Source organism: Pleurotus ostreatus (genome assembly GCF_014466165.1).
Source record: "Pleurotus ostreatus strain PC9 chromosome Unknown scaffold_4, whole genome shotgun sequence".
Taxonomy (NCBI): Eukaryota; Fungi; Basidiomycota; class Agaricomycetes; order Agaricales; family Pleurotaceae; genus Pleurotus; species Pleurotus ostreatus.
The window spans coordinates 2,115,736-2,139,218 of NW_023503159.1; the positions used below are offsets into that span (position 1 = coordinate 2,115,736).

The following is a 23,483-nucleotide window of genomic DNA, read 5'->3' on the forward strand; positions in this document are numbered from 1 at the left end:
CACCGCGGCCTGATGGTCTAGTAGTATGATTCCTTGTTAGGGTTCCACCATTATCGAGGAGGTCCCGGGTTCAATTCCCGGTCAGGCCCCGCTCATTGGCCTGATGGTCTAGTAGTATGATTCCTTGTTAGGGCTTGTCCGTTTCGAGGAGGTCCCGGGTTCAATTCCCGGTCAGGCCCTCAGCATTTGTTTTTGTTGGCCAATACGATAACCACATTTTTGCCAATGTACGATGGTGCGCGCGACGCAGGGGACTGTGGTCAGGAGTCAGGGGACTCAGATCAGGGGCTCCTTCAGTCACAGTACAGCGATCGAACTAGTAATTCTATGTCTCTGGTGCTGCTTGAGCTGAGGCATCTACTACTTTCTTCATAACAGCCTCGACCATGTCCTTCATCTCCACCTTTGTACTCTCGAACAATATCAAATCTTCCACCTGGCCGCTCAAGTTTCCAGCTACAACGTCTTCACCTTCGAATAGGCCTTTGTGTGCACGCAGATAGGCAGGCCAGACTATTTTCTCCCAGTAATGCGGGGGGTCTTTCCAAACCTCACCTTCTGTATCTTTTATGAGTATCGCGACTAAACCAAAAGGATATAGATGTACTAACCAGGTGTATTGTACGCTCGAGCTTCGCGTCTTTTCTTGGCGACGTCTTCTGGGACTCGAAGGAACACTCGAACATCAAGCTCAGATACAATACGCTGTATAGCTGCAGATCAGCATTGTGAAAAGAAACGCATCGTGTGAACGGGCTTCACTTTGTCCCAGTACAGCAGAAAGCCATCGATTATCGCCCATACAAGCTTTTCGCCATGCTTTTCCAGATGTTCTAAAGCAAGCTTTTCGCTGCGCGTCTTCCATCCAGCGATGATCTCGTCATCGACAGATACATTCGCCGTTGTGTTCAACGAATCAAAGGACTCGTGGTCATCCGGAAGGACTCCCGTCCTTTTCAGATCGGACAGGAAGGTCGTCATGCGGTCCCAGTCGATGGCACCTGGAGCATCGTCCCAATCAGCGAAACCATATTCTGGATCGACGGGGAGTTTCTCGGCAGGCTACGCGACCGAGTTCAAATGAGGTTGGGTGCACAAGGATAAAGGTGTGGCAGCGCACTGGTACGAAGTCCTAAGATCAAGGCATTAAACTCAAGAGAATCAGCGGCAGATACTGGGTATTTACATCCTGGTGAATTATGACACTGTTGTGTAGACAGTTTCTGAGATGCTTCGCCAATATCGTTTTTCCAGAAGATGTCGCTCCCCTGTCAAAGTTGATAACATGTCACATTATGAGTATCAGCGATGTGGAGCGACGAACCCTACACCAATTGCGACGACCCTTGTGGGGATTGATTCTTCGCTCATTCTTAGCGGTAACGGTGGGGACTATCTAAAGGCGGACTGACTCGAACACGCGCGGCTCAGATATCTTTCCATCAATCATCATGTCATCCGCTTGCGGGAGCGTAAATATTACAGGCCTAACAATACAAATAATGCGAACAAATCCTTAAAGTCGTACATATCTCCAGGTATCTCCAGGTGCTCAACACCTATATCCACCACCAGGAACCCAGATTCTACAAAACGAATAAAAGCCCAAGAGACGCAAATCCCGCCCAAACTCCCAAGCTCAGCGGTATCCTCGACGTTTGCGCAGCGTTATTATTTGCTGTAGCTTTCAAAGCCGGCGGCGATGTCTGCGCAGCCATGAAACTGTCCCATGCGGCGATAGTGGCTGAAGGGAAGACGAAGGTTGAACTGGTTGTCACTTTGCCCACGTAAATTTCCTTTTGGCCGGGTAGGACATCCGCTGCTAGAGCTGGGTCCTCGCCGCCCACCACCGACGATGATGACTCTACAAGCCCTGTCTGATTGTTCCCGAAGACGAACTCCCGTACAAACGTGAACGCCTTTACAACGATGATTAGATCGATTGAAGGATTGCAAAATAGTCAAAACATACCGCTTGGGGTTTCTTGATGGGAACCATATGCCCTGCACCATCGAACAAAACATACGTCCATCCACGTTCCTGGCGAATGATACCTGCGAAGTTTCCGCTGTCGTCATGCCATGGCGTAGAAGGCTTGCGTGTAAAGCCCTGTATGCCTCCAAATGTCGTGTTTTGAATCGTAACTACGAAAGGAAGATTAATGCATGTTCAGAGGGACGACGACGATGTATGAAAGACTTGCTTTCTGTGCCCAGATGAGAGACTAAGACATCATCATTACCCGAGAATAGAATAACCGAAACGTTCTTTGCCGTTGCATTCGTAGCAAGGTCGGTAAGGAAAACCATGGGCCTGACATTATGGGTCAGCATCCACGTTCTCAGATTGTCTCAATGCGAACACTTACTCAGGGCTGGGGTCGAAAGCTGATGTAATATAGCGCCATCAGCATGCATACGTGTAGGAGAAAGAATGGAGGTACGCACTGAGCTCTCCGAAGGGAAATGGGAAGGTCAATACCCAGTCGAAAGTCGTTGGGGCATGAAGGGCAGCTCGCGTACGCTTGTCTGAAAACATATTTGCATTAGGTCAAAGCCTCCGCAAATAGTATCAATTAGTTACATACCGTTAAGGAATACAGATGCGTCTCTCCGCGCAGCGGGGGATAGAGCGTCAGGAACGTCGTAAATCTGTGATCATCTCGTCAAAAGCTGAGAGCCAGATACACAAACAAAGTGACCTACACCAAAACCGATGTCATTTGGATCGTCATTCTCGCCTGCGAAAGATGTCAGTAAATTAGAGAAATTTATGGGCGGTACGCACTCCAGGGGAACGTGAAGTTCTTTGCGTAATCCATGAATTCGTCGAACAAGAAGCAGCCATACTTGAACCTCGTCAGTATCTGTCGGAGACCCTTGGTAGAGAGGAGGAACATACCCAGGGATCAATCGTGCCGTTAGCCCGCCCAGTAAGATCCCTCTTCCACGCCATCCTTTTCATCTCGCGGTCTCGCTTCTGGATACTTGTTCCTACATTGACTCCATCTTCGTCGTAGCGTCTCTGGATCTCATCCTTCAAGGCTCGCTTGGAGGACATGATGGAACGCCTTGATGGAATGTCGCGTTTCGCCTGCATCACTTGGTCGGAGTGGAACCTCGTGCTCTGCAGGAATGGAATGGTGCGTTGAATAGGCTGGACGACGGGAATGGGAGGGAATGTGCCATTCTGAGGGTACGTGAGATTGAGATCGTAGCCACAAAGATGTGATCTGGGATAATAGTTAATAAGTTGTTGCATCCCAAAGGGGGATATCGTACTGTTCTTTGAAGTACTCGAATACTTCGGTGTCATATCCGATGATTTGAGGATATGTCTCGATGACGGTCAACTGACGGGAGTTTAGATCAAGGCATGGACTTGAGTGTAGGATGGAACTCACTGCGGGCAGTAGCTCAAAGACTTGCTCAGTCGCAATTGAGCCGTCACCAATGGCAATAGCCGCGATGGTAACAGGAGGATTAGCCAAGCTGAAGTACTCTTTGAGGATATATGGCTGAATTATGTTAGATGGGGTCACTCCGGAAGGAAAATCAGAGGGCCTCACTATAAATGTGCCAGCATAACTTTCGCCTGTGAGATGGAGAGGTCTTGTCGCAAGACTAGGGAACACTTTGACGAGGTTGGATAAGAAGCCGAACTGTAACCTGGTTTGCATGGTTTATACAACAAAGTCTGCTTGAGACTCACGAAGTCTTTTGCCATTGTTTCTTCACTATCAACTATACACGCTTAGGTCAGACAAGTAATTCGAGTTTCATGAAGTGCACGTACTGTATCCAGTTGTGTCGGCCGTTGAGAAACCGATGCCACTACAGAGCACTAAATGTGAGTGTACGCAAGATCAGCGATCAATGACACGAACACTGGTTGATCTATCCAGATATAATCGGCAACTTTATTCCAGCTGAAGTTGTTTTGAGAGATGGTGTAGTCGGAATTGATGCGGATAGGTCCATTCTACGCACATAGCTGGTCAGCTTCAGTTGGATCAACATCACACAAGACTCACTTCGAAGAGAGCGCCATACATACTGGAGGACCCAGGTCTAGAAGTACATAAGGATTCAGTATGATGGTTTCTCTCAAGTTGTTCCTCTTCCTACCCGCCATTGAGCCAAATACCCCAAGGATCGGTGCTCGCGTTGGCGGTCAAGGAGCCATTCTGCTTCTCAAACGCCCAGAAGAAGAATGTGTCGTTAGGATGACCAGCGCGTTGTACAGGGAGATTCCCCGCAAACATACGCCCAACATCAAAAGTAATGTTGGGAAGTGGATCCGTTACTTCATAATCTATGGTAGCGTTAGAAAACTGTCACCGAAATACCGCTTCAAGGCGAACATACAGCTTTGGTACGCTGGGCTGAAGTCGCCCTTGGGCTTTCCAGGATAAATATGAGGAAATCGGCTTGGCGGAGTGTCGTCGGATTGACATCTGGCTAATAGGAAATATGTGGATATCGACACCGCCGTGTAAAGTCGCATGATGGTCGTTCAACGTAAACTGAGGGGTATCGAGGAAAGGGTATATCGCGGTCGTCAGAGGTCGTTACTGGTCGTGGTCGAGGTAACCGCCTTTTAAATCCTGGTGCACAATTAGAAAGGAGAGCGACTGCCGATGGTATCCTTTCGAGTCCCTGGACAATTGGCGACTGCGCCGAGAGTAGGCGCTGTGTTCGAGTCAAGCCGCCCTGGACACCTGCTTAATTGTCTTTCCGTGGGAAACTCCAAATACCGCAACAATAGCAGCACATGGCGCACATTGGCCGCCGCCGCTCGCTGGCAGTGATGCTGGGACAAAGTTCACTGTGCCTTCGGATTCTGGAGGTAGATTTGAGTGCCAATTGTGGTCGTGGTTGACCCAAGCAAAGACCTCAGGCACATGGCTGCGACGTGCCTCAGGGACTGACACGATGCGGAATCAAATATTCTGAACGCGGTCGGATGACCATCGTTTGTCACGGTGTCGCCCCAGCGATTATGTCTGGAGTTCTGATGCGAGCGGGCGCGAGGCTACGCGAGGCCCAAAATTTCCGACGCCGTGATTTACCAGGACGTAAATGAGAAGGTCATGTGATCGCGTTGTGTACTACGGTCGGCTTCAGCTGGCTTGCAGAGCTACCACCATGTTCAGCAGACGCAGTCCTCCGACAGAACTCTCTTCTCCTCCCTCCTCCCCATCTCTATTTGCTGCGGACTCATCGCCTCCTTCCTCACCAGGCTTGGATACTTCTGACCTGCAATTGGACGACTCGCCATTAATTCATCCTTTTGCTGCATCGTCCAAGGCACTTCCAAGATATGAGAAACGAGTTCGAAGCTTCGCCTCAGACGTATTGGCGGCCGGACCGGCAACCAAAAAGCCTCGCCGTGGATCATTTACCAAAGATATAGACGATTCGTTCCTAGAATCCTCGTTTCCAAGCATCGAGTTCGGAAATGAAGAAGTCGTGGATGCGGAAGCCGCGGAGTGGGATAGGGTGATCACCGAAGTCATTGACCACGGCCATGGCACGGTACGCTTAGAGTGAGTACTAAGAAGACTCAAGAACAGCAAGCTAACCATGTACGCAGAGACAGGGAGCTGACATACATTCCCGGGAATGCTATGCGCGATCTACAAGGGTTTCGCGCACTCTCAGAGAAAGCAGAGCTCATAAACGCGCGTAAGATCATCGCGCCTGCCCTTCCGCTTAATGGCCGACGACAAATGGCGCGCGTGAGCACAGCGCCTGCTAGTACGTCAGGCGACATGTTCTCTCCCTTCCCCGAGAGGACGAGTTCTCTGGGGAACTTAGGGTTGCCCCGCGAAGAGATACAGCTCTTCTTGTCCCGCAACCAAATTCAGACGTTACCGCGACAGCTTTTTCAGGTGGAGAAGTTAACCGTATTGATCATTCGTGAGTTCTTATGTTGAGGACTTTTACGCGCTCCAGGGCTTACGATGTGCGCCTACATAGGTGCTAATTCTTTGACGTCCATCCCTCCAGAGATTTCGAAGCTAGCTAATCTCCGTGAGCTCAACATCGCGAACAACAAGATCCGATATCTTCCTTCAGAAATTCTCCATCTAAGCCTTGCCCAACTCCATGTGCACCCCAATCCATTTTTGCCAATACCCGCGTCCCTCGCCCCACCAATATCTAAGCGACCCTTTTCACGCTCGCGATCATTATGGGGCACACGAGCACTTATGGAGAGTCGCGAGATTGAGGCCGAACGCGTTTATACCAAGATAGTGTCCGACGTCAGCAGGAAGTTACCAAGAGTTATACCACTTCAGGAGATTTGTCTTCGCCATCTATTCTCCCCCTGCCGGCAATTGCCTTCAAATAGCCCTCCAATCAGCGTCCTTCAGGCCCGGTATCATCTTCCTTTGCTCGAGCCTGACATATGGTCCACGCCTTCGTCCAAAGTCAGACTTCGGACCCCTTTGCCCGATCACCTAGAGTCCCTATTTGAGGCAATATCGCCTGGCTGCACCTATGGCGAAGAGTGCATCCATCAGGACCCCGAGCCCGCTATGGTACCAACGCCTGAAGAAGATGACGCGAGAATTACTGGGGTAGGAACCTGCCCTTCGCCCCGCCATCTTTCTCCAGGGTCCGGATCAACCCCCTCACTGTTCATCCATCACACTGAGGAGAGGTTTACATGGGAAGATACAATTGCTGGGATCTTGGTAGGCGGTTCGGTCCCTATTCGATGGCGAGGATGCCAGTGGGGATGTCTGGACTTCCTGGATTCACGGCCGGAGATATCGAGCAATGCCACTGCATCTTCGGGCATAGATGAACCAGCTACTGGAATAGCCACGACGGCGAGTGGGGATATCGTTGATGATGCAGAAACACTGTCAACCTCGGAAGACGAGGATCGAGATATTGCAGTGGTCGCAGTTGACATCAACAGGGGGCTAGATATGAGCGACTTCGAGGATTGATGGCATCTAGGAGCATTCAAATATTGGCTACGTTACATTCTAATTTAAAACGATTACTTGCGACACTCATCAGTGTATGCACGGTTTCAGGTACTGTCACTTCGCAGCCATAGGCTTGTCTCAGGATTCAATTCAGAAGATGTAACTTTATCCTCCGTCTTGTATCAAGCTATCTGCGGATGACCTCGTGAGCGTCTGGCAAGGTATTGCTTTGCATGAAGCCCGCCAGCGCAAGTGCAACGCCCTCCTGGAATACAGTACTGCCTCGTACCTGTTGAGAGACATGCCCAGGATGCAGACGGGCGACTGGTTATGGATCACAAAGATCGATGAGGACAGGACCAAGGACGTGGTCGATAGGGGGAAAAGCGCTAGCGAGATCGTTCACTTCCACTATGGTCTTCGCCCTGTCGAAGGGGCAGCGGAGCCACGCTTCCAGTTCGTAGGAAGGAGCACTGAACTTCGGCCGGTCCAGGTTGAGGAGGTGTCGAAGGAAGTTACTGGCAGACGGGGTCGGAAAAACAGAAAAAAGAGTCAGCCTGTAGTTAACCAACCCAGGAGAAGATTCAAGCAGTATTTCCCGAAGTCTAGTACGAGCTTACACGATGTCCTGCGGTAGTTGTCAATCCAGAGTTTCTTATAAGGTCACAACACTGGGAACGAAATACCAGTTTCATTACCTATCTAACGATAGAAATCATAGGATGTTTGTCCGTCCGTCCTCTGTCGTCTGATCTACCCATGGTGGAATAATTATATAAATTTATATGTACGGAGATGAAAGGAAACATTAGCAGATGATAGCACTGCGACACTGTTACAAACACAATGCTCCAAAAGTGTCAGCGAGGAGTTGATTGAAACGCTGCGAAGGGTGACACGAGCAGCGCCCAAGTCAGTGGCATGGACGTATGGGGGATGTCGAAAGAAGCCCGTGAACGAAGGAGGCTTCGCACAATGTCGAACGCGCGGACGCTGTACTATGAGAGCAAGGTGGCAATGACAGCCATTGCGCCCGCGACAGTGAAGAAGGGGACTGCAACGAAGCCAGCACCATTGTTGTTGCTGCCGTTGCTAGATTGGCCGGTTTTGCCGTGTGTTTCGATGACACCATCGCCGTCAGTGTCGACGCCCTTGGTTGGGAAAGTGGCATTTGTATTTGTTTCGAGGTAGAGGTTACCTGTGGGCCACTTCATGCATTTACCAATGGCTTGAAGCTACGGGAGAAACGTTAGAGCAGGAAGACAAGTCAGAAGTTTGTTTCCGTACGTTTAGCGCGGGGTTATGGGTCAAAGCAGCAGTCAAGGTGTGACCAACGGCCATGTCGACGGTGATTTCATATAAATCGTGCTGCAAGACGATGAAACTAGTAACAATTTAGTAAGTCACAGTATAATGGCTTGAGGAGAGGAGCACAAACCCCGTGTTCAATGTAGACGCGTTACCGAGGATGGCTTGGAAAGTGTTGAAGGATTCGGGGCCCTTAACAAGTCCAGCGGCGACCTTCCAATCTGTCGAACCATGAATATTCTCTCATATCAAGCATCCCATGAAAGGTACGTACCAAAGGTGTCGAAAGGACCAGTTGCAGGAGAACTTGTCCAGAGGATGGGAACCATGCCCATCGCCAACGAAATAGCTCGGACACGGTCATCTGTAAATACAGACACCCAATTAGGAAATTATCAGAAGGAAGAACTGAGAGCCACGTGCCGATGTCACCGAACGGCGGTCGCATAGTAGTCGGTGTCACGCCAAGAACAGTCTTGATGGCTTTACGTGTCCAGCCTAACTCAGCAACAACTTGTTCGGTGGTGAGGGAAGTCAAAGGCTGTAAGGGCCCGGTCTGCTCGTCGAGATGTTAGTCCCTACCTGCCAAATTTGGCTCCCACGGTTGGACCAAACCTGGCCCAAACCTACTCCAAACCGACAGTTTGGTCTGCTGTACCAGGGGGTTTGCGGGTGGGTTAGGACCTTCCTGTCACATTATTATGTCAGCGTTAATATACCTGGTGGCACCTTGTATCAACTGCATTATCTATTCCCTCCAATAAACAGTACTACAGCTTGTGGTGTTTATTTATTAATGAATGTTAGTGGTGAGATAGCAGGACGAAGAAGTGAAAAAAGGACAATCCGTGGCTCGAACCCGCAACCTTTCCGTGCTAAAAAGTAGTACTCAAGCGCGCAAACCGCTAAACCAACGTACCACATGTTAAACTCTTTTGGACTAGTATATCACCTACTGAGCCGGGATACTTCAGGTCGCCGACAAGAAATACAAGAAATACCGAAAGCAGAAGTTTGCATGTATTTACTTTGTATCTATTGCCGCTTTCCCACCATGATGTCTGTGACTTATTTGTGACGATTCCCAAGCGCCCTGAGCAGACTCCAGCGCTAGGTTTTGTCAAGTTCAATCTCCGCCAACCCCAGGCCCGAGGGACTGACATCTCGACGAGCAGACCGGGCCCTAATGGGTTAGTCATGGGACATGGAATGGAAGAGCCTGCCCCCTACCCTATGTGACCAGGTATGGACGCTGATTTCGTGGCCACGCATGTATTCTTCGAGCAAGAGCTGGGGACGCTCAATGACACGCGACCCGACGACGAAGAATGTAGCGTTGATGTCCTTCTCAGACAAGAAGTTGAGGAGTTTCCTATAATCCAAACATATTTAGAACGGTCCGATATTTTCCCGAAGGATATATACGAACTGGGCTGAATACATAAGAATGTGATCAATATGAGGCGGTGAGATGAAATTAGACAAGGTACTTACTGTAAGGAGATGGTCCATCGTCGAAGCTAACGCACAGATGTTAATTTGAATCTGAAGGTCAGGTACCAGGGCAGACTTACCTAACTCCCCAAGTCAGTTTATCAGGGCAAGCGAGAACGTCGGTAGCACGCGTGTGTCCACCGCAAGTCCACCATCCACGGTTGGCAGCGTCAGCAGCAGCGGCAGGATCACCTGCACAGGAGCCGTCGACGGTTGGTGCTAAGGCAGGGATATTATGGCCTTCCAGTTCTTTCAACCATTCGGCGACTTCAGACGAATCTACACGAAGTGTAAGCGCGACAAGCAAAAAGGTGATCCAATTACACGTACCGACTGGGGCAACTCTGTCTTGCGGAGGCCAATCTGCGGGGTTGAAGGCGACTACACAATGGCGGATCAGTAAATTCAGCCGACAATTTTTTGGTAAATCCATACATGGTGTTGGGAGAACCGGTGCACCAGACACTGGTGGTGTAGCACCGGGGGTGAACGTGCCAGAGACGGGAAGGGTGGCCTGCGTAGGCATGCCAGAAGAGATGCTCTCGATTGGTGGCACTCCTGTCCCGGCAGCAGCAGCGGGAACAAGCGACACAGGAGGCGTCGCGGCTGCCGTTGTAGTCGTCGAATGTGTGGTGCCGGAGTGGGATACCGAGGAAGAGGAGGTCAATGCCTGTCGTTTGTGAACTACGCGATCATGGCGAGCCTTGAGGTTATGTGCATTAGCGACGACGGCGAGGGTAAAGAAAGCTGAGAAGGCTTGAAGCTTCATGGTGATTGTCAAATGAGTGTGGCGAGCGCAGCTAGCAAGGTGCGCCCTTGGTGGGGAGTAATGGTTTTATATCGTCGTTGTCTCAAAACAACAGGTTGACGACACAAAAAATCAGTTTGACCTCCCCTGAAACAATTTCGCACGAGCGGGGGCCATCATTGTATGAATCACGCGTTTCCAATGGATTGCTCTTGGCGGGGCTTGGGCGACACGAAATAGGACAATGGCCAGCCGGTCGCCAGCCGATCGCGACAAGTTGCAACGTCGCCTGGTCGTACCGACATGAGATATCCTGCTCATCCCATCGCATGAGCTGGTCAAACAACCCATCAGTAGAGTAGGGCTTCAACCCGTCGTCTTGCCATCGTCGATGGTCATTTGGCCATTGTCGTTGAGGTGAATTGCTGCCCAACTGCTACCCGTTGTGGACTGGCCTAGATGTGCCAAGTAATGTACGGCGAATGTCGCCGTCTGTCGCCGCGCGCAACAGTGTGCAGCTTGGGTAGAAATTTAAGCTTGGAATGAGCTCAGCAGCAATTGATGACTGACGGATTACCCAATTGTAGAAATGCGTAGGCATTGAAGCCGTAAGCCGATTGGAATTTGGCTCAACGTTAATGGCGACCGCAGAATTCCACGCGAAAGTCGACGCGTCGCGAACGCAGTTACGGTTGGAAAGATGCAGTGGGACGAAAGCAGCATTTCGTTTCTGAGAAGTAAACGCAAATAGAATCCTTCAGCCTCGTTCCCTCTCATCGACGGTGGGAAGTTTTCTACGGGAGCGGATCCAGTGCCAAAATTGGACGGACGCAGTTGAGCGCTTAATAGAGAGCAGTCCAAATCAGGCAGGTAGTACGCCGCCACAGGCCGCCGATCGTCGGCCCAAGACCAACTCGTTTGCCATTTTGCCAGCAATGGCGTGCAACAAGGCTCAGCAAAGGACATACAAAATGAGTGCATTGCGGATGTTAAGCCAATGCGGGCACCACAACCCGTCGTACATATCTACAATCTAGATTTCTGCGCCTCACTGGCATGCAGATTGAATAGGTCTTCGGCCGCCTTCATGATCTCTTCCATGAACTGCGCATTAGGCATCTCCTTCCTCGATGTAACCGTGAACTGTAGACGGTCTATTCACGCCGAAGTTGGTTACTGCTTTATCATCTGACAAAAGGACAGAAGCTCACCATCGAACCCAGTCATATACGCAACGCCAAATCCATCCGGGACGACCTCTCCCCACCCATAAACAGGGAAATGCTTCGAGAAGATAGCTGAAGTACTCAATACCCAATAAGTCGCCCGCTGGTATACTGGATCCTCGAACAAAGCAGGCGCGTCCTCGTCTTCCTTCAGCGATTTCTTCAGACCCAAGAGGTGCCTATCAATGCCCTGACCAGCCCCACAATATTTGGCGGTGCTGATGTGCTTCTTGGTCGCGATGTCAAAGAGCCTCTTCTTCTCCACAGCGTTCACAGAAGGATCATCCATGCTGGCTACCCAAGCATCCGACTCGGTGGTGACCACACGAATGGCCTCAGTCCGACCCTTGTAGAACTTCCTCGTGGTAGCAGCTTCGTACGTACCGCCCTTGCGCGGTTCGTTGCCAATGAGACGTCTGTACGCGAGCTGAATGATCATCTGTGCCCACGAATCTGGGGAGACCCCGAATTTCTTGATGGCTGCTTTCCCATATGATGTGACATGGAAAGTCAGTTCCTGGCTCTGGATGAGTTCGCGAGCTGCCTCATCCGCCTTGCTGATGGCTTGGATGATCGCGGGTGCGACCTCCCAGTCCAGAGGAGTGCTGGCAGCCTTAGTAGGGGTTGGGACATCACCGTTATCAAACGCGGGGTTGTGGAGCATCTCGAGTACCTCGTCGCAAAGCCGAACCGTGGGCGTGCCATCCATGACGGAATGCTCCCCCATAATGCCAGCTTCTGCATTGTCAAAGACGATGAACTCGCAAGGCTTATCTACCCAACGATTACGGAGACCAATAGGCACGCCCTCTGGGGAGAGGTATCCGTGCCATAGATCGCGGCTATGTGCAACGGGGTCTGCGGGCGATGAGGAGTCTAAGCTAATAGTGAAAGCAGCGGATTGGATGGTGTGGATGATGCTAGAGTTGTATGGCGATTTGGCGAGTTCAACATAGTCCTATAGATTTTTGTTGTGAGTATATGGTCATCAAAAGGGGCATAACTGTGTAACAACCTTCGCCCATACGTCACGGTTGTTTGCCGCGAGTACGCCAACCCCGGGATGATCTCCAGCGCTGTTCTCATAAATATGGTTTATTTGCCTAAATAAAGTTGAGACGCCTAAGAGACGCAAAAGGAAGCGCAGAGGTTTTCACTCACGCTTCAAACTCTGCTGTGCTGAGAATCCGACCGTTTTGTGTGGCGTTAACCTTCCACGGTCTATTGTTACGAAATACAACGATGTGCGCATCATCGCCCTCTTCGCCTTGCTTCGCATATGAGACACTCCAGTCGAGGCCTTGGGGGCCGGGGACGCGACAGCAGTCAAACATCCATCTAAATATATATGAGACAGATTAGGTGGAGTCACGACGCAGCACACTTGCCTATATGTATCCATGCAGAACGGTCCTTCCTTCGTTCCATCTGGTTTCACTAAACCCCGTCTAAGTTGCTGTCGGAATATCATGGCAGCTCTGGCGATTGTGGCTGCCCTGCCTGCAGGACTTTGTGGGAGGTGCGCCGGCTGGCGGTCAAATCCATCTTAGATTGGAGTTAGTTACGAATTGCTTGAGATGAAATCTGAGCTTACAATAGTATGAAACATTGACCACAACCTGATGTCCCAGATTCAGTATACGCTTTCGGGAATGCGGACGCGATATACCCCACCGAATCTCTGTAACCTAGGTATCCTCCATCATCCCACCAGTCCTCTAACCAGTGCTTGGTCGCTGCATGCTTCGCGAGCAGCCTCTGGTGCAATTCGACGCCTTTGCCCTGTTCAAATTCGTCGATTTTCTTCTCCACTGCAGAGTATTCAGCGTCGTTCCAAGCGATAGGCCGCAAGCTCTCCTTGAGTTTGACCAACGTCTGCTTCAGATCAGGGACGGGAAGCTTTGGCAGCTTGTCCTGGGCAGCGAATGTGACAGATGTCGATGGGGGACCGGGTGCACGCGCCTTCCAGTCATCGGGGCGACTGGCGAGGACGATAGGCGTTGTCGCTGAGCCGGCCATGGAACGGACGAACAGGGAGCTCCGGGCGAACCTCGACGTGGTGATCGTCGAGCGGTATATAGGGAGCATCATCAGAACCTGAAGCGACTGGGATGCGGCTTTATACAGTTTCCTGCATCTGATTGACTGGAAGCGGATTCCGGCCTCTGCGCGGAATCAAGTGGCCGGATCCGGGGAGCAGCCCTACTCCGCCTTTAGGGGTATACAACGCGATCATCCTCCCACGTGATGGGCGCATTCCTTGTTCCCAACTTTATATACACAAGTTCCAATACAGTACAGCTTTTAACTTAGAACCTCAAGGCTGGTTCATGGGCTGGAAGCTCTCGAAATATCGCAGGCCTCGAGGTTCATTCAAACTTCTTCCCATCGAACACGAGGATCGATAGAAAGCAAGGTGACGCCCTCCGCAGTAGAGAGCTTAAGGTATAAAGGGATTGGGCAAAGGACGCTCTCCGGGCGTACTGCTTTCATTCCACCATGACTTTAGGTAGGCCGGGACCGAGTATGTCTCGCCGATCCCCCAGCCTCAGCTCCGATAGCACCAACAGCCAGACTACAAGCAGATATGGCACCCCCGAGCCGATGGACGTCGTGCCTACAGGAGGCGGAATAATAGAACACATATTGACTTCCAAGGATTTCATTGTTTCTTACGGCGGCTCAAGCCAGTACCAGTCCGGGGGCGTCTCGGCGTGCGGGCTTGCTGCACTGAACTTCGTCCGAGTGATCTTGGGCAAGGAACAGGGTGGTATTCGAGGGGAAACCCTGCTTCGCGAAGTCGCTTCACATCAAACTGCGCAGGTACGCAGCGACATCACACCGCTTCGCTCGGTGCTAATCCTTCTAATCAAGGAAATCATGTCCATCTGCGGCCAATGGGCTGGGAGCGCCCACCTGGAAGTCGACGAAATATTCCGTGTGCCATTATTCCAGCAATGCCTCAAATCCTCTGGCACATTCTTTGAGAGACCAAGCATTAGCTCTTTCAGAAGGCTACTCGGGTATGGTTCTTGACACTGGCAAATAGTACAGCGACTGATGCTACTCCTCAGCCACCTTCAGGATCCAAATGCGAGGCATGTCTCCACTGCTGTGGTGATAACACGACCACCAGAGATCGTAGCCTGCATGAAGATTGCGACGCAGCATCAAGACGTGTTCGTGATCTTCGACTCCCATCCGCGTCCCAGCCATCCCGATGGCGCTGGTTTCATATTCAACACCTCCCTTGACGCGACCGCCGAACAACTCAGTGAACTCATGTCCGTCGACAGAAAGTTGCTGAGCGACGACAACATGCAGTGGCAAGCTCAACTCCTCGGCAACTTCTCTGGTTTGCTGCTCAAAGCCAGACAGGGAGAACAGAGCAAAGATAGCATGGCGCAGACACTCGTCGAAGCCAGCCTCCAAATCTTGAACGAACGGGGTCAGATCGCCGAGTTGAAGACTGAGAACAGGGAGTTGAAAGAGAGCATCACGGCTTTGAAGGAAGAAAATTCCCTGTTCGTTGCAACAAATGCCCAGCTTCAGGAAGAACTTCTTGCTCTGCGACAAGAGTTTACCGACGCCCAACGGTGGACGCGGTCCCAGGAAACCAGGAGTAGTAGCCAGAGTACGGGTACTTGGTTCCCTTCCATCTGGTCTCGGAACCCATCCCCACCGCCCCATTCTAGTTCTTCACGAAAGGACAAGCAGAAAGCAAATAGCAATAGGTATGTAATAGGGCCTCCGGGGCCGGAGTATCGCCACAATACTCGTGAGCAAAGTCGTCGAAATCGTCCTCCATCCCCCATACCAGGATCTTCTCGATGGGCCGAGAGTAAAAACATCCAAGACACCGCTAAACAGGCGAAGCCGAGTTCGATGACAGCAAAGGAAGAAGAGGACCTATTCATCGCCCAGCGCATTTCCCTGCAACTCAACTCCGATGCATTACGCGATGCTTCGATGGCAGCCAGACTCCAGCGTGAGTTTGAGGAAGAAGACCTACGCATCATATCGGAACAGAGAGACCTCATGCAACTCGTCCAAGCAACGTTTGAATGCGAGATCTGTTTCGAGGAAACCCCAGAGGACGACCTCGCTCAGATACCGAAGTGCGACCATTCTTTTTGCAGGCAGTGCCTCCGAGGCCATATTGTAAGCCGAGTCAACGACCACAGATACCCCATCATGTGCCCTTCCTGCACGGCAGGCAAGCACGGCGAGCCCTCAGGTATGAGCGCTGATTTTCCTCCGTCAGGCCATTCAAGGGCTGATGCTTGGTTCAAGTTATAACCGATGACATGGTGCGAGAGATAGGCATCCCGGAGAAAGTATATACAACCCTGGAAGAGATGTCGCTCGCCTCATTCTCAGTTCTGCTCCATTGTCGCCAGTAAGCAAACTCAATCGCTTTCCAGCGCTGTACTGACAAAGTGCGGTCCACAGGTGCAAGAGCTCGTTGTATGTAGCTCGGGACGAGTTTCAGGAGTTGAAGGTTCTCAATTGCCCCTTGCCTGCCTGCCACTATATGTGGTGCAAGCAATGTCAGCAGCCTGTGACGAACACAGATGGGCATTCGTGTGATGGAAGTAAGGAACTCGAACAGCTCATGACGACGAGGGGCTGGAAACATTGCCCTGGTGCGTTGGCATTTTCTTGTTCGAAACTCTCCCCAATAGTCTCCCATAGGATGCAAGACACCCATCCAGAAGGAATCGGGTTGCAACCATATGACAGTATGTGACCCTCTGCTTCTTGATTGAATCGTGACTGACTTTTCGTGGTGACGCTCAGTGCTCATCCCCAGGCTGTAACATGTAAGGGTTATCCTTAATACTATACGACAAGCCTCATGTTGATGCCCTGGTCTTTCAAGGCACTTCTGCTATCGCTGCGGAGAATCTATCATCGCATCTGCGAGTCCCTCTGACATTGGCCCCGCAATCAGCAGCCATTATAGCCGTTGTCATTTGTTCGAAGAATTGCCTGATCGCGCCGTACCTCCTTAAGTCAGCGCCGCCACGTCGTATCTTGCCCGCCCATCGCTGTATTTTGACGATATCTGTATCGGTTCATGGCGCGCGAGCTAATTGTAATTGTACCTACTAGTCCGATTTGCATATGCGTTTACGATTGAAAATGCCCTTCTGCGTGGTGGGCACATCGGCCAGTAGGCAAATTGAAATGAGCTTAAAAGGCTCCTTCGCGTCCTTAGCCAGGGCAGAACTACGATAGGTTTGGCCATGGATGATATTATCTTCCTTATTCGACTACATGATACAAGTGAGCACATCTATGCTTGACAATTTAGTAGCGGGTATAATATGGTAAGGAAAACGGTAACGGTGTCTGCTTTATTCCATCCCTAGACGTTTTCGCTCCTGCTTGAGCTGTTCTAGCCTTGCGACCTTGACCTCAGCATTGGTGATCGCGTCGTCCCATATAACAAACAGTTCCGAGAGCGCGTCGACCTAGTTCCCAATTTTCAAGAACATTCCAATCCAGCATTCTGGTCTACTCACCAGCGTAGCATTTCTCTCCATGAGCCTTGCCATCCGATGCTCTAGCGCCGCGGCTCGCTCCAAATCTTCCTCGTATGCTTTGATGACAGCGTCTAGCCTTGGGCGCAATGCTTCATGATCAGCGAGTTTCCCCGCGTTCAGCACGCCTTTGTTGCTTAGAGCCTCGATCTCGCGCATGTCGTGGTCAGCGGCGCGTATTTCCGGCTCCATTTCGGTGATGAACGCCTCCAGCTCCTCGGGAGACATCATAGAATATGAAGGGGTTTCGGGGAGTATGCCAGACAGCGCGAACGAGGGTGTGAGGAAGGCAGCATTTCGGTCATCTAGAACGTGAACAATAGGAATGGGATACTGGGAGAACTGGGAACATGAACGCGACGTACAATGGTCCATGAACTTCTTGAGCCCATCGTTGTTTTCGACAGCGAGGTTCAGGCTCTTCTGTATGTCCTCCACGGCACGGACGAGGGTTTCGCCCTGCTTTAGTTCGGTACGAGTTGAACCCGCCACGGTTCCTGCTGGTTCCGTCTCTTTGCCTTTGTGGTCATGCTTCGTACCGAGTATCAGAGCTTCAAGCCATCGCAATCGCAACTCCAATGATAGTTCAGGATCAATAGTCGGAGCGACCACAGGTGGCTCAAGGGACAATGAAAAGGATGCAAATGTTTCAGCTTCCTTAGCCGAATGTGAAGCCGAAGGGGAAGCGGGGGTTGACTGAGTTGATGGCGGGCTAGCTGGCAAGGGCACGGTTATGCTGCTCATGGATACCGCCGATGGTGGGGGCGATGGCGAGGCGGGAGGTGATCGGGAGGAAGAAGAAAAGAGTCGGTGCCGCTGGACGTCGCCGAGAAATACGCTGCCAATGGCGCTCATGACAATGACTTCGAAGATGATCGAATGCCGTCGTCGACCCGACGTATGCACTAAATTGGGTATGTGATCGGCGGCAATAAAGCATAAAGTTTGTAGGCAGCTACATTGTATAAAGTTCGACGTCGACAGAGTCTACCGTGTCGAAATGCCCATATGTATATACGAAACAGTTGCGGCACAAGCTTCTCTTGCCGGTGCATCCTTACAACCGGGCTCGGAGTCACTGGCTAATAAGTAGCAGTCCTAGGCCTCTTCACTGCAAACTTCGCACTAGCTCAGATTCAACCACCTTCACGCCATTGCCAGTAGTTCGATCGTATCAATTCGAGCACCAGCTTGTTGAGCGATATGATCGCATCTGTTCTGGAACGCACTCGCCGGTCTTCATACCAGGTGGCTCTTGGAACCACCTCATGCTTCCTTTGTCATGGCGGCGTCCATGCTACATAGTACGCACCTCCCAAGAGTTTAGCAGCCTTAAAAGTAAGCAACGTAAGCATGCTGATGCGGTGAACTGTATAAATAGAGGACTGATTATTTAGCAATTGATAATTGGACTCACCGCTGCTAATTCAAATCAGTATAAAAGTCCAAGGGCTCGTGAGTTTGCGGGAACCAACGCCACAGACGTCGACATGGCATACGACTCCCCTCTTCAAGGATATGAGAATGCAGCGCCGCTGCCAACCGATTTTAATGCTGATGGCAAGTCCTTATACAACCCTCCTGGTCCCAAGTCACCGGCATACGACGAGTTCCCAAAGCCTATTGACTCATCGAACAATGGGTTCGATTTCCACAGTAAGTGCAGGTATCGCTGGGAAAGTTGTTGACGCTGAGATATCTAGTATATTACATGCCAACTGTCGCGGCGGAGGCCAAGTATGCGAGGGAGCTTCATGAAAGGATAAGGAGGGAGTTTCCAGAGGTTCGAGCTTGACAATTCCACGTTCCAAGCGAGGTCTTGACGTCTTCCCCAGCTCCGGATTTATCGTTTCTGGGACAAACCCGTCGGTCCGTACAATATGTTCAGCTCGACTGCCTAGGCACTAACATAGCGTCACTAGGCCCTCACCCAACAGCGATGTTCGAAGTGAACACCTTCACGCCGCACCAGACTGGTACCTTATTTGCTTGGTTGACTGTGAATCGGGGGCCATGCTCGTGAGTACTGAATCACGCCATTGCATGCCATTATGACTTACTAGTGTCCACAAGAGTCCTTATCCACCCGAATACTGACGACCACCACAAGGACCACACTGAGCTCCAGTCTTGGATGGGAAGGCCTTGGCCTTTATATACCGATATGCTGAAACATTAGCCCCCTTTGTATATCACAATATTAGCGTCGCGTAGTCAATGGGATAATACGATTTCTTTGAATTCTGTCGTATGTCGAGTTCCCATGCTGCCAATTTTGCAGCTGGCAGCTGAACGGAACTTGTGAATTTTGGATGTCGTGGTTGATGCATGAGATCAAGAAACAAGCTCAAATCCATGCCGACGGCCTCGAATTCACACGAGATCCGTCCGCCTCAAAAGGCAACGCACTGGACAACCAGATGGCACAAGCTTACTCTCGACCTCCATCCTCTCCTGCTCGCACAATGTCGCCCCAGATTCTCGATAACGCTCTTGGCGCCGTTGGCCATACTCCATTGATTCGATTGGACAAGATCGCAAAGTTGAACGGTCTGAAATGTAATCTATGTATGGCAATCATTATCCGAATCCAAAAGCAGGCAATGCCGTGCTAACACTACCTCGGTCCATAGTGGGAAAGCTCGAATACACGTCGGTCGGAGGTTCAGTCAAGGACAGGATCGCCAAAGCGATGGTCGAGGCCGCCGAGGCAGAAGGAAAGCTGATACCTGGGAAGAGCGTTGTGATAGAACCGACATCAGGCAATACTGGTAAGAATACGCCCGCTTTCTCTGCAGCTTTGCTGATGCATATCTCAAAGGTATCGGACTCGCGATGGCTTGTGCCATAAAGGTGAAATAGACGATATATTCGTTGCCTGAATAGTTACTGAATACGACAGATAAGGGATATTCGGTGATTATTACCATGCCTAACAAAATGTCACTCGTACGGGACTTTCTTTTCAGTCGAAATCCTTGCTCATGCCGTCCTGCAGGAGAAGGAAGCCGCGCTTCGAGCCCTTGGTGCCGAAGTCATCCGTACCCCTACAGAAGCTGCCTGGGACTCGCCAGAGAGCCATATAGGTAGCCGCCCCTATGATCTTTCTGGCTGCTTCGTGGCTGAATTCCTCAACGATCCGTAGGTGTGGCCCAAAAACTTCAAAGGGAAATACCTTACGGTATCATCTTGGATCAATACCGTAACGCAAGTCCACATATCTGCTCACCTCCTTTGCGATATCTTATCTTGCTTCGTCATTAGGCGAACAACCCCCTGGCGCATGAGTTGACTACTGGCCCCGAGATAATTGAGGCTGTCGTCTCCACCCCCTCAACCCCAGCGCATCCTTCTTCGGGCAAGGTCGATGTCCTGGTCGCCGGTGCCGGCACTGGCGGTACTATCACCGGTATCTCTCGGGCCATCAAGAAGACACATAACAAAGATTGCGTCGTAGTCGGAGCTGATCCCGTAAGCGACCCCCCAATTTCCGTAAAATAGACACGCAAAGCTCAGTGTCCTACAGAGAGGAAGTATCCTAGCCCTCCCAGCGGAGCTTAACAACGAAGATGAAGGCTTAGCTTACGTTGTCGAAGGCATCGGCTACGACTTCATCCCAGACGTGTTGTCTCGGGAAGCGAACGATATCGATGTGTGGATCAAGACGTCGGACGAAGATTCTTTCCCCGCCGTGCAGATGATCATGAGGAACGAAGGCCTTTTGGTTGGCGGCAGCAGTGGTAGCTCGCTCAGCGCTGCACTTCAGTGGTTAAAGGGTGACGAAGGCAAACACGTTGCGGAGACACCAGGCAAAAACGTGGTTGTCGTACTCCCGGATGGGTACGTCCACCCCGTTGCCAGTTCTTGCCTGCATGACTGATGATGCTTCGTACAGAATCAGAAATTACATGAGCAAATCTTGGTTCCTCAAGATAGCGTTGGAGGCCGAGCCAACGCCATTGGCGAAGACGATCAAGGATATCTTGCATCCAGTTGATTCTACTCCAGGGAAGGCTCATGCCATCGCAGCCGAGGACTTGGGCAAAATCCGGCCAATGAGTCGTAGCTCCGTTCCCGAGGCTCAACGTGGCTCCGTCCCTTCGCATTGATCAGACTTTCCTCGCAATTCTATGGCCTTTTTTATTGAGTAATTACATATCCTACATAGATTCTGGTTTTAGTTGGCGCATGTATTGATACACGTGAACATTGAGTAACGTCGAAGATATAGGTACAGCAGTACTAAATATTGGACGGGGGTTGTCCGGGAAGGACAGAGTTAAATAATACAAGATGAGGATGAAAGTGAGAAAGCTAAAGCAATCGTCTACAGCAAATCAGAAACAGTGTACACATGTGAGGGGGACTCAAGTGTACTCGTGCGTGTGCAATTGGGATATACTAAAGTTTCAAGGTGGTACATCTACGTCGGGGATGTCCTCGAACAACCGACAATTCGCGCCATAATGGTTTATTGTGGCGGCGTAGATCTCCTTAACCAGCGCCGAGCGTACTATCGTATCGCCGCAAGAGTAGCAGAAGCTTCTGCAAACATCATGACGAAGTTAGTCCGACTCTGAGATACTGACGAGTATTGTGCAATCTACACTCACACGTTACAGCCTGGCGTAATACACTGTAGTATGACAGACGGTGGTAAGCATTTGGGGATGGGGAGGAAGCTGGAGGAGACTGACCGTCATATGGTTGCATCCCGATTCTTTCTGAATTGGGGCCCTACATCCTGTTGAAGAAATCGTTGGTAAATGAAGCCGGATGTAGGGAGCATAGGATATTTACCAGGGCAGAATTTCCACCCATTCTCGCGGACCATATTGTCCAAGTTGGTGGAAGTACCGGTGTCGCAGGCGTGGTCGGGACCACCTAGAGGGACGGGTTGCTGACACGCCGTGCACCACCGATAGGTACATGTAGGAAGCGGGCATATGACAACTTTGTTCTCTTGGTATTCATCCCTCGCAACGTTCATCGTTTGTTCGCATCTACCGAGGTCATTGATCAACAAACGAAGAGAAGAACACCGAGGGGCGGAATCAGGAGTGACGTACTGTCTGCAGTGAAGCAGAATAGACAGAGAGGATAACTGCATCTCTTCAAAGATACGGTACTCTTTCTCTGGGATCCAGATACCTTCTATCACGGTCTCGTCGATGACTACACACATTGGATCATCTCAGTAATGAACATGTATTACGCTGATCGGGTTGCTTACTGCCAGGACTTTGCTGATCCGCGATTGTGATGCACACGGGGCAGAAGACAGGGTACCGATGCTCAGACACTTTGTTCGTGATGTAGGAGCGCAAGCAATCTCTGCAGAAAGAGTGCTCGCAGGAGGGGATGAGTGCAACATCGTCCTCAGGATGATCATCCAAACATATAGAACAGGAGAATGAGGGGTAAACTCGGCAACTTGAAGATAGTTCTGGATTGGCTGCACTTTGCAAGAGGGACTCCTCGGAGGATGGTAAGGAGATGGGATGAGCCTTGCTGCCGCGTGCCAGTGGTTCAGGAGAATTTCTGGCCGATGGGTCGGGGCTGAAAGTCAATGGAGAATCATCATCGGAGGGGTAAGGGGTTAGGCGGCCATATTGATCGCTCTCATCGTCGTCCACTTCCTCCTCCTCTTCGTGAGTGAATCGGTCTGCGTCCTCGTTGGCTTCTTCGTCTGAGTCGTAAGCGAACCTGGCAAGATTGATATTGTCTTCGCCGCCTCCATCGCCTCCATCTGAGTCCGAATCAACCCAGTGGGGTTGTTCATCTCCTACAAAGTCAGCGTCTTCTAGGTCTGGCGGGGAGTCGTGGATATTCGACAAGTCCAGCTCCTGCTGCAGCTGGTAGGCTATGTAGAGGTCAAGGTCTTCGAAAACATCCGCGTCGAAGGGGAAGTCGAACTCTTGGTCCATGTTTTCGGCTTTAATAATAACCAGGCTCTAGACGAGGTTCCAAAGGCTCGGTTGGCTAGTTGTCTGGTGGACGTAAAGGATTGGGTTTGGGGCCCTGGTGTTTCGCACCTTGGGGCGTAGTCGTGCCCTTGAGCTGCAACAAGAACACGCTACATACAGCAGGCAATGTGAATGGTATCGTCGAACACCGCAGTGAGTCGCGTTCAACCGTCACTGATAAACGCTGGCCTTTGATTCGCGGTTCGAAGGCAAATGTGACATGGTCACCTGGCCGGTAGTCTTCCTTT

The 23,483-nt window shown here is 50.9% G+C and overlaps 10 protein-coding genes and 2 non-coding genes across 12 annotated transcripts; 6 read left to right on the forward strand and 6 right to left on the reverse strand.

Annotated features, from left to right (window-relative positions):
• The first annotated feature begins 6 nt into the window (after nucleotides 1-6).
• PC9H_006532 lies at nucleotides 7-89 on the forward strand. Its single transcript has one exon. It is a non-coding gene; the product is annotated as a tRNA-Pro (tRNA).
• Nucleotides 90-97: 8 nt separating this feature from the next.
• On the forward strand, nucleotides 98-179 carry PC9H_006533. The gene has a single exon. It is a non-coding gene; the product is annotated as a tRNA-Pro (tRNA).
• Nucleotides 180-325: 146 nt separating this feature from the next.
• NRK1_1 (ribosylnicotinamide kinase) lies at nucleotides 326-1,371 on the reverse strand (the record flags this gene model as incomplete). The annotated part of the gene is made up of 5 exons (XM_036776079.1): nucleotides 326-558; nucleotides 612-705; nucleotides 763-1,062; nucleotides 1,187-1,268; nucleotides 1,325-1,371. 5 exons carry the CDS (start codon nucleotides 1,369-1,371, stop codon nucleotides 326-328), a joined length of 756 nt encoding a protein of 251 aa, XP_036632098.1.
• A 215-nt stretch (nucleotides 1,372-1,586) lies between these two features.
• On the reverse strand, nucleotides 1,587-4,507 carry PC9H_006535 (uncharacterized protein; the record flags this gene model as incomplete). The annotated part of the gene is made up of 18 exons (XM_036776080.1): nucleotides 1,587-1,919; nucleotides 1,973-2,145; nucleotides 2,205-2,314; nucleotides 2,370-2,388; nucleotides 2,449-2,529; nucleotides 2,589-2,652; nucleotides 2,707-2,741; nucleotides 2,789-2,849; nucleotides 2,903-3,233; nucleotides 3,283-3,353; nucleotides 3,405-3,518; nucleotides 3,570-3,662; nucleotides 3,713-3,744; nucleotides 3,797-3,834; nucleotides 3,888-3,982; nucleotides 4,035-4,071; nucleotides 4,129-4,315; nucleotides 4,369-4,507. 18 exons carry the CDS (start codon nucleotides 4,505-4,507, stop codon nucleotides 1,587-1,589), a joined length of 2,013 nt encoding a protein of 670 aa, XP_036632099.1.
• Nucleotides 4,508-5,148: 641 nt separating this feature from the next.
• PC9H_006536 (uncharacterized protein) lies at nucleotides 5,149-6,965 on the forward strand (the record flags this gene model as incomplete). Its single annotated transcript, XM_036776081.1, has 3 exons — nucleotides 5,149-5,549; nucleotides 5,597-5,922; nucleotides 5,983-6,965. 3 exons carry the CDS (start codon nucleotides 5,149-5,151, stop codon nucleotides 6,963-6,965), a joined length of 1,710 nt encoding a protein of 569 aa, XP_036632100.1.
• Nucleotides 6,966-7,945: 980 nt separating this feature from the next.
• On the reverse strand, nucleotides 7,946-10,518 carry CDA2_3 (chitin deacetylase; the record flags this gene model as incomplete). The annotated part of the gene is made up of 10 exons (XM_036776082.1): nucleotides 7,946-8,182; nucleotides 8,235-8,331; nucleotides 8,386-8,476; nucleotides 8,530-8,619; nucleotides 8,688-8,796; nucleotides 9,486-9,627; nucleotides 9,746-9,775; nucleotides 9,830-10,028; nucleotides 10,080-10,130; nucleotides 10,185-10,518. The coding sequence occupies 10 exons, from the start codon at nucleotides 10,516-10,518 to the stop codon at nucleotides 7,946-7,948; spliced, it is 1,380 nt and encodes a 459-aa protein (XP_036632101.1).
• A 1,005-nt stretch (nucleotides 10,519-11,523) lies between these two features.
• On the reverse strand, nucleotides 11,524-13,742 carry CAT2_2 (Carnitine O-acetyltransferase mitochondrial; the record flags this gene model as incomplete). Its single annotated transcript, XM_036776083.1, has 7 exons — nucleotides 11,524-11,651; nucleotides 11,709-12,681; nucleotides 12,739-12,826; nucleotides 12,885-13,061; nucleotides 13,106-13,268; nucleotides 13,318-13,342; nucleotides 13,398-13,742. 7 exons carry the CDS (start codon nucleotides 13,740-13,742, stop codon nucleotides 11,524-11,526), a joined length of 1,899 nt encoding a protein of 632 aa, XP_036632102.1.
• A 480-nt stretch (nucleotides 13,743-14,222) lies between these two features.
• PC9H_006539 (uncharacterized protein) lies at nucleotides 14,223-16,022 on the forward strand (the record flags this gene model as incomplete). The annotated part of the gene is made up of 3 exons (XM_036776084.1): nucleotides 14,223-14,546; nucleotides 14,598-14,746; nucleotides 14,798-16,022. 3 exons carry the CDS (start codon nucleotides 14,223-14,225, stop codon nucleotides 16,020-16,022), a joined length of 1,698 nt encoding a protein of 565 aa, XP_036632103.1.
• A 1,061-nt stretch (nucleotides 16,023-17,083) lies between these two features.
• Nucleotides 17,084-18,539, reverse strand: PC9H_006540 (uncharacterized protein; the record flags this gene model as incomplete). Its single annotated transcript, XM_036776085.1, has 5 exons — nucleotides 17,084-17,200; nucleotides 17,252-17,574; nucleotides 17,635-18,174; nucleotides 18,331-18,347; nucleotides 18,499-18,539. 5 exons carry the CDS (start codon nucleotides 18,537-18,539, stop codon nucleotides 17,084-17,086), a joined length of 1,038 nt encoding a protein of 345 aa, XP_036632104.1.
• A 220-nt stretch (nucleotides 18,540-18,759) lies between these two features.
• On the forward strand, nucleotides 18,760-19,448 carry PC9H_006541 (uncharacterized protein; the record flags this gene model as incomplete). Its single annotated transcript, XM_036776086.1, has 5 exons — nucleotides 18,760-18,925; nucleotides 18,973-19,052; nucleotides 19,105-19,138; nucleotides 19,192-19,288; nucleotides 19,343-19,448. 5 exons carry the CDS (start codon nucleotides 18,760-18,762, stop codon nucleotides 19,446-19,448), a joined length of 483 nt encoding a protein of 160 aa, XP_036632105.1.
• A 133-nt stretch (nucleotides 19,449-19,581) lies between these two features.
• CYS4 (cystathionine beta-synthase) lies at nucleotides 19,582-21,378 on the forward strand (the record flags this gene model as incomplete). Its single annotated transcript, XM_036776087.1, has 9 exons — nucleotides 19,582-19,837; nucleotides 19,903-20,040; nucleotides 20,091-20,122; nucleotides 20,177-20,218; nucleotides 20,268-20,355; nucleotides 20,415-20,476; nucleotides 20,534-20,740; nucleotides 20,796-21,109; nucleotides 21,165-21,378. 9 exons carry the CDS (start codon nucleotides 19,582-19,584, stop codon nucleotides 21,376-21,378), a joined length of 1,353 nt encoding a protein of 450 aa, XP_036632106.1.
• Nucleotides 21,379-21,968: 590 nt separating this feature from the next.
• On the reverse strand, nucleotides 21,969-23,196 carry PC9H_006543 (uncharacterized protein; the record flags this gene model as incomplete). Its single annotated transcript, XM_036776088.1, has 3 exons — nucleotides 21,969-22,272; nucleotides 22,339-22,444; nucleotides 22,503-23,196. 3 exons carry the CDS (start codon nucleotides 23,194-23,196, stop codon nucleotides 21,969-21,971), a joined length of 1,104 nt encoding a protein of 367 aa, XP_036632107.1.
• Nucleotides 23,197-23,483: the final 287 nt, after the last annotated feature.